Here is a 14490-nt window from a genome sequence, read left to right on the forward strand (position 1 = left end):
TTCGTTGAGGAGGATAGAATCTTGCCAAGAATTTGTTCACCATGTCTTCCCATGTTGCTAAACTCTCCTTTGGAAAGGATTCCAGCCATTTAGATGCTTTGTCCTTAAGTGAGAAGGGAAACAGAAGTAGTCTATAAGTGTCAGGGTGAACACCATTACACTTCACAGTATCGCATATCCTCAGGAAGGTGGTCAGATGTTGATTGGGGTCTTCTTGGACACTTCCTCCGAATGAACAATTGTTCTGAACAAGGGTGATGAGCTGTGGCTTTAGTTCAAAGTTGTTGGTATGTATGGTTGGCCTTTGGATGCTACTTCCACAGTTTCCTGGATTTGGGTTGATGTAAGAACCCAGAACTCTTCTCTCTTCTCCAGCCTGATGTGTTGGACCTTCTCTGCCATGGTTGTGAGCCTCTTCTTCATGATGGTTCTCCATATTCTCATCCATGTCTGGTTCAAAGTACTCCTCCTCTTCCTCAGCACCAACTACTCTCTTCCCTCTTGCTTCCCTCCTTAATCTAAGGAAGGTCTTCTCAGGTTCAGAATCAAAGGAAGTTGAAGCACTGTTTCTTCTAACTGTCATACACCTGATGCCAGGGCATTTTGGCCAGTTTTACTGACCTTTTCTTTATGGTTTTAAGGTAGTTTCATGCATTTTCTTAGGAAATAAGCAAGTTTTGGGTAGATAATCACTTACATCTTGATTCAAGCAAACATTGTGAATTTTACATGATTTCATGAGAATTATGCATGAATTAAAGGACAAATTGAATGATGCATGTCTCATAACTTGGATCAGAGCTTTGATGCACTTTATTGCTTGATTTCAGGATAAAGGAAGCAAGGAATAACCATGTTAGCAGCCACGTTAGTCTAGCTAACGTGACCAGTAACGTGGAATGAAGGCTAGCTTGCAACGTTAATGAGAAAAGTGATTGCCAATAACGCCTTCGTGAGCCATCATAGCCCACGTTAGTTGCCACGTTAACTATGTTAACGTGGAAGCTAACGTGGAAGAGAAGTAGAACTCCAACGTTAGTGGTAAAAGTAAGTGCCACTAACGTTCCAAAAGGGGCAATTGGCCACGTTAAGAGCAACGTTAACTTAGTTAACGTAAGCTCTAACATGGAAGAAGAAGAGATGATGCCAACGTTAGTGACACTCACCTTTGTCACTAACGTTGGACTAAGCCCATATTGGCTCCATTAAAAGCCACGTTAACCTAGTTAACGTGGACTCTAACGTGGAGGGAGCAAGAATCACCAACGTTAGTGACACTCACCTTTGTCACTAACATTGGATTGAGCCACTATGAGCCACGTTAGTTGCCACGTTAATTACATTAACGTGGAAGCTAACGTGGAGAAGAGGGATGATGAGCCAACGTTAGTGACACTCACCTTTGTCACTAACGTTGGAGATGGCTATCAATACCACGTTAGAAGTCACGTTAACCTAGTTAACGTGAACTCTAACGAGGGAAGTTGGGGCGTTCTGAAGCGTTAGTGACAAAGGTAAGTGTCACTAATGCTCTTGAAGATTTGGCAAGCCTACGTTAAAGGCCACGTTAACTATTCTAACGTGAACTCTAACGTAGGGAAAAAGGGGTAGTCTCAACGTTATTGAAAAAGGTAAACCCCAGTAATGTTTGTAAAGGGCCAAGGGTCAATGTTAGTGGTCATGTTAGTGCCACTAACATTGAAGTTAACGTGGACCACTTTGGTTTAGGAACGTTAGTGAAAAAGGTAATTGTCACTAACGTTCTCAACCCCACATTTTCACTTAACGTTAACACCACTAACGCCCTAAGCTAAAGTCCCTGCCTACTTCACACTTTCTCTGCAAGTAAAGCTGAGCCCACTGAAGAAGATAACTGCTTCAACTCAAGATCCAAAAGCCCACATCCAAGACTTGAAGAATCAACTAGAAGATTAGAAGAGTAGTATATATAGGAGTAGCTTTGAACTAGAGTAGAGAGCTTTTGGCATTATTAGAATTACTCTCTATATTTTACTTTCTCTGCACTTCTAGTTTAACTTTCAAAATGTAATCTCCATCTTTGCTTTCCATTCCCAGAGCTATGAACAACTAAACTCCTTTCATTGGGTTAGGGAGCTCTGTTGTAATTTGATGGATCAATAATAGTTTTTATTATTCTTCTTTTTTCTTTTCTCTTGATTTTACTAGAAAGCTTTCAATCTTCATCCAATTGAGTAGTTATCTTGGAAAAGAAGCTATTCATACTTGGATTTTTTCTGAACCTTGGAAAAGGAATGAAGAGATCAAGCTAGAAATGCTTTCTCATGTTGGACCAAATTGGGGTTTGGGCGGATATGGTGACATATAATTCTCCCAATACTTTGATTTGGAAATACATGTGGTATAATCAGTGACCACACTTCATCTCTTCTCATGAGCAACTAGACCAAGGAATTGGCTATTGATCTGATTTGAGAGATTGAATTACCAAGGAATTGGAATTCAATCACTTAAAACTGCCAAGGAGATCAATGAATGCTTTGATTGAGGAAGAGATGAAAATGAACTTGATCCGGAGAATGCAACATCTCCTAAGCCCAATGAATTCCCCATTTCTAATCTTACCCATTCTCTTTACTTTATGCCATTTACTTTCATGCTAAACTTCCCTTCCCCATTTAAGATTCTGCAATTTACTTCCCGTCATTTATTTTCTGCTATTTACTTTCCCACCATTTAATTTCCTGCAATTGTCAACTCACTTTCTGCTTAGCTCAACTAGAACATTTTTCCAATTAAAGTTGCTTGACCAATCAATCCCTGTGGGATTCGACCTCACTCTACTGTGAGTTTTTACTTGACGACAATTCGGTATACTTGCCGAAGGAAATTTGTTGAGAGACAAGTTTCCGTGCATCAACACCCAATAAGGCACAAGCAAAAAAGATAGATGCAGACAATATTTTCTGCAGAAATGCTGTTAGTGTGAGTGATGTAATATATCAAATAGTTAGTGGGTCAGTGAACCAAATATTAAAACAAAATGCAGGTAACACCACTAATGGGTGAAAGGTAAAGGGAAAGAAATAACTAAAGCTGAAAGTAAATTAATTAGATGAAACTAAATCAAACAAAAGGAAAATGCTCAATCTAGTTATCCACCAATTTAATAATTGTTGATACAAAATCAATCCCCGGCAACGGTGCCATAAACTTGATGCACGGAAACTTGTCTCTCAACAGATTTCCCTCGGCAAGTATACCAAATTGTCGTCAAGTAATAACTCACAAATGAGTGAGGTCGAATCCCACAGGGATTGATTGGTCAAGCAACTTTAATTGGAGGAATGTTCTAGTTGAGCTAAGCAGAATTTGGTTTGAGAGTTGTAGGAAATTAAATGGCGGGAAAGTAAATAGTAGAAAATGTAAATGCTGGAAATAAAGAGCTGAAAATAGATGACGGAAAATAAATTGCAGAATCTTAAATGGGAATGGGGAAGATGATCATAAAAGTAATTGGCAGAAATTAAAGAGAATGGGTAAGATCAGAAATGGGGAGTTCATCGGGCTTAGGAGATGTTGCATCCTCCGGATCAAGTTCATTTTCATCTCTTCCTCAATCAATGCATTCATTGATCTCCTTGGCAATCTTAAGTGATTGAATTCCAATTCCTTGGTAATTCAATCTCTCAAATCTTGATAAATAGCCAATTCCTTGGTCCAATTGCTCATGAGAAGAGATGAGGTATGGTCACTGATTAAAATACATGTATTTCCAAATCAAAGTGTTGGTAGGATTATATATCACTATATTCATCCAAACCCCAATTTGGTCCAACATGAGAAAGCATTTCTAGCATGATCTCTTCATTCCTCTTCCAAGGTTCCGAAGAGATCCAAGTATGAATAGCTTCTTTTCCAAGATAACTACTCAATTGGGTGAAGATTGAAAGCTTTCTAGTAAAATCAAGAGAAAAGAAAGAAGAAGAATAATGAAAACTATTATTGATCCATCAAATTACAACAGAGCTCCCTAACCTAATGAAAGGGGTTTAGTTGTTCATAGCTCTGGGAATGGAAAACAAAGATGGAGAATGCATTCTGAAAAGTTAACCTAGAAGTTGCAGAGAAAGTAAAAAATACAGAGAGTAATTCTAATAATGCCAAAAAGCTTTTTTTCTAGTTCAAAGTTCTCCCTATTTATACTATTCTTCTGATCTTCTAGTTGCTTCTTCAAGTCTTGGATATGGGCCTTTGGATCTTGAGTTGAAGCAGTTATCTTCTTCAGTGGGCTCAGCTTTACTTGCAGAGAAAGTGTGCAGTAGGTATGGACTTTAGCTTGGGGCGTTAGTGGTGTTAACGTTAAGTGAAACTGTGGGGTCGAAAACGTTAGTGACAATCACCTTTTTCACTAACGTTTCTAACCCAAAAATGGTCCACGTTAACTTCAACGTTAGTGGAACTAACGTGACCACTAACGTTGCTTCTTGGCCCTTCACAAACGTTACTGGGGTTTACCTTTTCCAATAACGTTGAGAGTACCCCTTTCTCCCTACGTTAGAGTTCACGTTAGTATAGTTAACGTGTCCTTTAACGTATGCTTGCCAAATCTTCGAGAGCGTTAGTGACACTTACCTTTGTCACTAACGCTTCAAAACGCCCCTATTTCCCACGTTAGAGTTCATGTTAACTAGGTTAACGTGACTTCTAACATGGTATTGATAGCCATCTCCAACGTTAGTGACAAAGGTGAGTGTCACTAACATTGGCTCATCATCCCTCTTCTCCACGTTAGCTTCCACGTTAATTACATTAACGTGGCAACTAACGTGGCTTATAGTGGCTTAATCCAACGTTAGTAACAAAGGTGAGTGTCACTAATGTTGGTGATTCCTTGCTCCCTCCACGTTAGAGTCCACGTTAACTAGGTTAATGTGACTCTTAACGTGGCAAATATGAGCTTAGTCTAACGTTAGTGACAAAGGTGAGTGTCACTAACGTTGGCATTATCTTCCTCATCCTCGTTAGAGTTCACGTTAACTGAGTTAACGTGACTCTTAACGTGGCCAGCTGCCACTTTGGAACATTAGTGGCACTTACTTTTACCACTAACGTTGGAGTTCTACTTCTCTTCCACGTTAGCTTCCACGTTAACGTGGCAACTAACGTGGGCTATGATGGCTCACGAAGGCGTTAATGGCGATCACTTTTCTCATTAACGTTACAAGCTAGCCTCCATTCCACGTTAGTGGTCACGTTAGCTAGACTAACGTGGCTACTAACGTGGTTTTTCCTTGCTTCCTTTGTCCTGAAATCAAGCAATAAAGTGCATCAAAGCTCTAATCCAAGTTATGAGACATGCATCATTCAATTTTGTCATTTAATTCATGCATAATTCTCATGAAATCATGTAAAATTCACAATGTTTGCTTGAATCAAGATGTAAGTGATTATTTACCCAAAACTTGCTTATTTGCTAAGAAAATGCATGAAACTACCTTAAAACCATAAAGAAAAGGTCAGTGAAACTGGCCAAAATGCCCTGGCATCATTAACTCGGGGAAGATTCTTCAATCTCAAAGAATTCACTTGTGGATGCAAGTTCATTACTAGGGGAGCTTAATTCATAGTTATTAGTACCAAGGAAACTTGCTTCTTGATCTGTTCCGTCCAGTTCTTCATAAGATACATGCTTCGGGGGTTGTGCACTATCCTCCTTAGCATCGATTGCAAACTGCTTGGCAGAATTTTCCAAAATTCTTAGTTCCCATGGAGGTTCAGCATCTCCTAAGTCTTCAACCAATTCTTCTTCTTTGATAATGACGGCTTCCTCCACTTGTTCCAGTACAAAGTCATGCTCCGTACTGTCCACTAGAGTTTCTAGTATCTCCTTCATGCTATGTTCTTTATTAGATTGTCCACATGAAACCATGGGGGTTCCTTGAGTGTCCAAACGTTGGAAAGCTAATCGATTGATTGCTTGATCCAATTGGTAAAGGGTTGCATGAAATTTATTCACTGTTTCCTTGAGACGTTCCTGTGATTCTCGGGTTGATGGATATGGACATGGTGCATATGGAAGTGGTGGTTCTTAGGGGTAATTGGATTGGAATTGGGGTGGGTAAGGGTTGGGGTCATATGGAGGTGAATGGTGGTGGGTGGCTTGTGAGTGTGGTGGTTCATAGCTATGTTGAGGAGGTGGTTCATAGGTATATGATAGGGCTTGTTGGTAACCACAAGGGGGTCCACCATATCTATTATCTTGGTACGCACCTCGGAATGGCTCTTGACCATAGTAATTTGGTGGGTGTTGGTTGTCACGAAGGGGTCCACCATATCTATTTTCTGGGCATGCATTGTAGGATGGTCGTTGTCCATGGTACTTCGGAAGGTGCTGTTGCTAAAAGGGATGATCAGACCCTCGTGGCTCCTTCCATCTTTGATTGTATTGACCTTGATGCATGTTCCTGTTATAATTTTCATTCCTTACAACAACATTGGAACCAAACTTAAAGCCAAAGGGGTGAGAACTCATGGTAGCTAATAAAAAAAGTTAAAAAACAAAAAATAAAAATAAATAAATAGGTAAAAGAAAATATTTACAATAACCAATAATAAGGCACACAGTTGCAATTCTCCGGCAACGGCGCCATTTTGACGAATTGGATTTTTCGCTAGTAAAGAATTTTATAAAAATAATCGCATTGGTAGTATAGTTTCTAAACCAACAGAGAATCCTTTCGTACAAAAGTTTGGTTGTCACAAGTAACAAAACCAAGTAAAGTTTATAACCGAACTATTTAAACCTCGGGTCGTCTTCTCAAGGAATTACAGGGAGGTGTATTTATTATTTGTTATGGGTTTGGTATGTTTTTGGATTTTTGAAATAAGGAACAAGTAATTTAAATGGCAGGAAAAATAAAGGTTTAATTACTCTGTTGGTCCCTATAGTTTCACCAAATTTTTAATTAGGTCCCTATACTTTTTTTCTTTTCAATTGGGTCCCTATACTGCTTTTAATTTTGTAATTACGTCCTTTTCATGTTAAAAATATTAAAATTAACATAATATTTTTACCAAAATACATGCAGTCAAAGATTTAATTAAATTTTTAATTATAAATATCTTCAATTTGCAAAGAAATATTCAGTTAACTCTATTATTTTTTACACTAGGAAGGACTTAATTACAAAATTAAAGCAGTGTAGGGACCCAATCGAAAGGAAAAAAAGTATAAAGACCTAATTAAAAATTTGGTGAAACTATAGGGACCAACAGAGTAATTAAACCAAAAATAAATTAATAATTAGAAAAACTCTTGGCAAGGTATAAGAACTGAAAATCCCATCCTAGTTATCCTTATCAAGTGTGATGAGAATTGTTTATTGCTCCCACTTAGTTAACCCTTACTAAATAAAGGAAAGTCAAGTGGACTAATTAATTTGATTCCTCAAGTCCTAGTCAACTCCTGTGGAAAGACTAGCTTTAGAGGGATCCAAACCAATCAGCAAATTCTAATTTTCAATCAACTGCTAAGTTTGATAACTCAAATGTCACCAATTACTTATCCAAAACCAAAAGGGGGAAAATCTAAATTAAATTGAAAGCATCATAAATAGAATAAAACAATCATAAATTTGAAATACCTCAAATTGCATTAAATAGAATATTCAAATCCTATTTATAGACTATCCTAAATTTCAAATTCAAATCAAATTCAAATTACAATTAAATGTAATTTAACTAAATACTTCTAGATAATTCTTGTGTCCTTGATTGGTTGGCAATTGTGGCTTGAATAAAGGTTGGAGTGGGCTTGGTTGAAGGTTGGAGGTTGCAAATGGAAGTTTGTGTGTGGTTCAAGTGCCACTTGATTGGCACACCCATTTTGAATAAAAATTGCTTTCTGGAGTTGTGGCCCATCATGCCACTTCTCTCCCATGCCAGTCTACACGCCAGCATTAAAATAGTGCCCCTGGGAGTGCAAATTCAAAGGTGTGTATAATTTCCTTGCTGGCGACACTCTGCTGGACACGCCAGCCTTTGCAATGCTGAAATATGGGGTCGTCCGCGGCCCCAAACTGAATGTCCACTATATACTATTATATATCTTAGGAAATTTCACGAAGTCAGCTTTCTAACGCCAGCTTTCATGTTATGCTCTTTCAAAGGTGAAGAGGTCACCTTGGCATGTTTGCAGAAAATTTGGCCCAGTGTGCCACTTTCCAGGTAGGCCAGCCACACGGCGGGTATATAGTGCTGAAAAATAGTGATTTGCATCCTCAAATCCAATGTCCACTATGGAGTGTTATATATGGTTGGAAAGCACTGGATGTGAAGTTTCCAACGTTGAAAGTGCACCATTTGGACCTCTATATCTCAATTTATACTCCTTCGAATGTGAAGAGGTCACCCTGGCGTGATTGCAGGAAATTTGGCCCAGCGTGCCACTTCCCAGGCAAGCCAGCCACACACCGGGTAGGTATCCCAGAAAGAATAGTGATTTGCACCCTCAAATCTAGTGTTCACTATGAAATGTTATATATGGTTGGAAAGCTCGGGATGTCTACTTTTTAATGCCACTAGAAGCGTGCCATTTGAATCTCTATAGCTTAGGTTATGTTCCTTTGAAGATGAAGAGGTCTGGCCGGCGTGTGAAATGCTAATGTTATTCTCATCTTTCCTTTTCGGGGTTAATTGTAATCTCCAATCCAGTATCCATTATGAAGTTATATGGTTGTAAAGCCTCAGAAGTCTACCTTCCAAAGGCACTGGAATCATCTCATTTGAAGTTTTATAGCTCAAATTATCCTTGTTGGAGTGAAGAGAGGTCAATCTGGTGGAAGTGTGGCCCAGCGTGCCACATCTCTTGCACGCCCTTCACACACCTAGATTACAATAATTTGTCCTCTGGGAAGTTGGCCCAGTATGCCATTTCCCAGGCACGCCCTCCACATGCCCAGATTGCACTTTTGAGGGCTTAAAGGCTTGTAGTTTTAGATACGCCACTCCACTGATGCACGGAAACTTGTCTCTCAACAAATTTCCCTCGGCAAGTATACCGAATTGTCGTCAAGTAATAACTCACAAAAGAATGAGGTCGAATCCCACAGAGATTAACGGATTAAGCAATCAATAGTTGATTAATTATCCTAGTTAGACGAATCATATTGGAGTGATAAGTAACAAGGAAATGTAAATGGCATAAAAGTAAAGAAAGCAATAAGGTGCAGAAAAGTAAAATAGCAAGAAAAGTAAATGTAAGAACTAAAAATAAAATGAACATTGGGATCAAGAGATATTGCGATCCTCCTGATCAAGTTCATTCTCATCTCTTCCTCAATCAATGCATTCATTGATCTCCTTGGCAATCTTAAGTGATTGGATCCCAATTCCTTGGCAATCCAATATCTTTAAGCTTGAACAATTTCCTAATTCCTTGATTTAATTGCTCATGGAAAGAGATAAAGTTTGGTCACTGATTATAACATACACATTCATAGATCAAAGTATTGGTAGGATTAAATGTCACAATATCCATCCAACCCCCAACCTAATCCAATGTGAGAGAGCATTTCTAGCATGATTTCCTCATTCCTCTTCCAAGGTTCAGAGAAAATCCAAGTATGAGCAATTTCTCTTCCGAGACAATTACCCAATTGGATGAAGATCGAAAGCTCTCTAGTAAAGTCAAGAGAAAAGAAAGAAGAAGAAGAATAAGAACTATAATTGATCCATTGAATCACAATAGAGCTCTCTAACCCAATGAAAAGAGTTAGTTGATCATTGCTCTACCAAAATAGAAAAGAAAGAAAGTGCAGAAAAGTAAAGATGAAGATTAAAACTAAAATTGAAACTTCAAAATTCATCAATGAAAAGTACAAAGAAAGAGAAGGAAAAGTATGTGAGGGGAGGGAGTCCGAAGACCCCTCTTCAATTCCCAATTCCAGAATGTCCGTCCCCTTTTTTTTGAATGTAAAAACTAAGGCCCTTATATAGGCTCTCCTAAATTACAAAATGAAACTAAAAGTAAATTACAATTAAATGAAAATTCTTATTCTAGATGCTTCTTGTGGCCTTAATTGGTTGACACTTGTGGGCTTGCTTCCTTGAGGTTGGGTGGTCCTTGAAAGAGAAGTGAATCAAATTGAGGTCTAGGGTGACTTGGCTTTATTGCTTCCGTTAGCCACACTAATGCTACAAGTGTGGCGTTAGTGCTGAAGTTAGTGTGGCTAACGTCATACTTGCTACCCAATTGGTATTTTTGGGACTTAAAAGATGCCTCTGGTTTGTGCTCCAATTTCATGCCCACTATAGAGTATTATATATCGTTGGAAAGCTCTGAATGTCAGCTTTCTAACTCAACTAGAATCACCTCAATTGGACCTCTGTAACTCAAGTTATGCTCCTTTGAAGTGGACAAGCTCGCTGGCATAGTCTCTAGCATTACTGGAAAAAGCGTGTCACAATAACGTTAGCGATCAGGGGCTTAATATTGCCAGGTTCTGGAGCTCTAACTTAATGTCCACTCCATACTATTATATATTGTTGAAAAGCCCTAGATGTCTACTTTCCAATGCCTTTGAAAGGGCATCATTTGGAGCTCTACAGCTCGAGTTACACTTCTTGGAAGGTGAAGAGGTCAGCTGGCCTTACTACAGGTTGATACCATGTTCATCTTTGCACTTTCGGGGCAGGTTTTCTCCCTCAAATTTAGTGTCCACCATGTAGTGCCATATATTCTTGGAAAGATCTGGAATCCTACTTTCCAATGCCATTAGAATCACCTTATTTGGAGCTTTGTGGCTCAAGTTATTCTTGTTTGAAGAAGGTATGGTCAGGCTTCCAGGTGAGACTTTTGCCCACGTTAATGTCCACGTTAATCTAACTAACGTGGCCATTAACGTGGGTCTTCCTTTGCTTCGCAAACATTAGTGGCACTCACATTTTCCACTAACGTTGGCACTTCCCTTTCCTTCCACGTTAGTTCCCACGTTAATGTAACTAACGTGGAAGCTAACGTGGGTCTTCTTTTGCTTCGCTAGTGTTATTGGCACTCACTTTTTGCCAATAACGCTGCTCCTTCTTCAAAGTTAATGCCATTAACTTTCTCACTAACGTTGGGGCTTCTCTTTTCTTCCATGTTAGTGGAGTTAATGGGGTTGCTAACGTGGGTCTTCTTGCCTTTTGCTAACGTTAGTGGCGTTAACGTTCTGACTAACTTTCCAAGCTTTCCTTCCTTCCACTTTAATGGCCATGTTAGTGGTGCTAACGTAGCTCTTCTCTGCTTCTTGTTACCTGAAATCAATCAAACAAAGTACATCAAAGTCTTGCTCTTAATCATGAGATCATGCATCATCCATTTTATCATTCAATTCATGCATAATTTTCATGAAATCATTCAAAATTCACAATGTTTGCTTGAATCATTGTATGAATGCATTTTCAACCAAATACTTGCTTATTTCCTAAGAAAATGCATGAAACCAACCTAAAGCATACAAAAAATGGCTAGTAAAACTAGCCAAGATGCCCTGGCATCATCCACACGCCACAGTGCACGCCATCCACACTTGACTTCACACGTCATAGTACACACTTCAGGGGCCACACTTTCATGGGCCATGCTTTCATGGACCACGGTTCAAGGGCCACGCTTTTAAAAGAGTGGCCTAAGGCTTAAAGCGTGTCAAAAAATTTTCTTTTTGCTTCTTTTGAGCTTGTTTTGTGCTTTTTGCTTCTTTTTTTCTATTATTTTCTACGAAATTTATCAAATTAAAAGATCAAAGAAATATACAACTTAAGCACCAAAACACTCCATAATTAAGCATTATGCATTAATTTTTATATGAAAAAGTATAGAAAAATATAACATGATGCACATGCATCATACACCACTTTTTATCTTGCTTCTCTTTTTTTTTCTTAGAATTTAAGCTCAGATAGTGATAAATGAGACATTCTTGAATTGAAACTTAATTAAACTAGGTTAGGAAAACTAGGAACTACTAAGACTCATGTGAAGGATATATAAATCAAATAGAAAAATAGGAAATTAACATAACAATAGCAGAAGGGAAATAAGAATTGAAAAGGGAATTAAACCACCTCAGCCATCATGGTGGGTATCTCTCTCTTCAGGCTGTGCTCCGTACGGTCCTCTCAGTCGCCCTATGTCTTGTCTTATCTGAAGAAGCTCATGGCATTGGGTTTCTTGCTTAGCCATGATCTGATGGAGAAGGATGCCGTGACTATCCTAGTTCATCCTCATCTGCTCAAGAGAGGATGTAAGCTACTGTCAGTACTCCTAAGGTGGAAAGTATTGCCCTCGAGGTATGGGAGGTTAGTCCTATTGAGCCTTCTCCTCAGCCTGATCTTCCCTCTGAACTCTTTGATATTCCCTCACATACTCCATCGTCTTCTTGGAGATTAGCCTCTCAAACGGAATGGGAAAATCATTCTCCACTTTCATTCTAGCAGTATCACAGAGGCGGTAAATGAGATGCGGGAATGCTAACTTGGCATTTGAAGAAAGATTGAAGGCAATGATGTATATCTGCTGTAAAATTATGTTATTTACCCCCACATACTCTCCTTTCATGATACAGTGGATCATTATGGCTCGGTCCACAGTGCACTCCGACCGGTTGATAGTCGGAAAGATAGACCTCTGGATAAAATCCAACCATCCCCTTGCTAGTGGAATGAGGCCGCTATTCTTTAGTTGGTTCGGTCTATGATAAACCCCATTTTTAGGGTTTATCTTGTGCTTAATTTAGTGAATTTCATCCACTAAACTCACACTTATTCTATAATTCGCATGTTTTACATTTTCCTTCCTAATTTTATATTATGATTGAAAACATGCTTCTTTGGCCTTAAACTCGCTAATTTTAATTCCCTCTTATTACCATTAGATGCCGTGATATGTTTGCTGAGTGTTTTCAGGATTTATAGGACAGGAATGGCTTAGAGGATGGAAAGGAAGCATGCAAAAGTGGAAGGAATACAAGAAATTGAAGGAATTGTTAAGCTGTCAACCCTGACCTCTTCGTACTAAATCGACCATAACTTGAGCTACAGAGGTCCAAATGAGACAGTTTTAGTTGCGTTGGAAAGCTAACATCCGGGGCTTCAAAATAATATGCAATTTTCTATAGTTTCCATGCATTTAAGTAACACGCACGCGTGCATTACATGTACACGTGACGTGCGCCACGTGCGAAAATTGTAGAAGATGCTGGGGGCGATTTCTGGTCTCCTTTTGGCCCAGTTCCAAGCCCGAAAAACACAGATTAGAGGCTGCGAGGTAGGGGAATCATTCATTGATACAACTTTTATTCACATAATTTTAGGTTTTGAGATGTAGTTTCTAGAGAGAGAGGCTCTCTCCTCTCTCTAGGTTTTAGAATTCTTAGGTTTAGCTATTTTCAATTTTAGATTTATACTCTATTTCAATTTAGTTTCTCTTCTACTTTTATTTGTTCTAGCATTTTAGTTTATCTATTTCCCTTGTTTATTACTTTATGTTGCCAATTTAGTTTATGAATTCTCATGTTAGTCGTTAGATTTGATTTTCTATTTAATGCAATTTGAGGTATTTCATGTTTATTGCTTCTTCCATTATTTGTTATCATTGATGCTTGCAATTGGTTGTTTGGATTTTATTATCTCTTATTTCTTTTCTATACTTTTGTGTTGTGCCTTCCAAGTGTTTGATAAAATACTTGGTAGGGTTTTAAATTAGATTTTTCTTCTATTGGCTTTAGTAGAGTAATTGGAGACTCTTGAGTTATCAAACTCTTTTGTTGATTGATAATTGAAAGTTGCTAGTTGATTTGAATCCCTCTAAAGCTAGTCTTTCCTTAGGAGTTGACTAGGACTTGAGGAATCAAATTAATCCATCCACTTGACTTTCCTTCATAGTTAGAGGTTAACTAAGTGAGAGCAATGGACAATTCTCATCACAATTGATAAGGGCAACTAGGATAGGACTTCTAGTTCTCATACTTTGCTAAGAGCTTTATCAGCTATTAGTTTAATTTCTCGCCATTTTATTTCCTTGTTCCATATTTCAAGAACCCAAAAAGATACTATCTCATAACCAATAGTAACATACTTCCCTGCAATTCCTTGAGGGACGACCCGATGTTTGAATACTTCGGTTATTATTTTTAGGGATTTGTTTGAGTGACAACCAAAGTTTTGTATGAAAGGATTCTTTGTTGGTTTAGAAACTATACTTGCAACGAGGTTTCATTTATGAAATTCTAGACCGTCAAAAATATATTCATCAAAATGGCGCCGTTACCGGGGAATTGCAAACTTGTGCCTTATTATTGGTTATTGTGAATAGTGTGAATAATTTTGCTTTTTCGTTTCTTTGTTAGTGTTTCTAGCTTTAGGAGTTTATTTTCATTAATTCTTATTAGTCTTTATTTTTATTTGCTATTATGAATTCTCATCCCTTTGGTTACGAGTTTGGTTCAAATTATGTTGTAGGGAATGGAA

The 14490-nt window shown here is 38.3% G+C and overlaps 1 protein-coding gene across 1 annotated transcript in view; it reads left to right on the top strand.

Annotated features, from left to right (window-relative positions):
* The first annotated feature begins 12596 nt into the window (after window positions 1-12596).
* Window positions 12597-14490, top strand: part of LOC148574337 (uncharacterized) — a 52102-nt gene continuing 50208 nt past the window's right edge. Inside the window, 1 exon segment of the mRNA XM_088505887.1 lies at window positions 12597-12711. Within this exon segment, the coding sequence (XP_088362013.1) occupies window positions 12597-12711 (115 nt within the window).

Source organism: Arachis ipaensis, chromosome B2 (assembly GCF_059453495.1).
Source record: "Arachis ipaensis isolate K30076 ecotype BB chromosome B2, ASM5945349v1, whole genome shotgun sequence".
Lineage (NCBI taxonomy): Eukaryota > Viridiplantae > Streptophyta > Magnoliopsida > Fabales > Fabaceae > Arachis > Arachis ipaensis.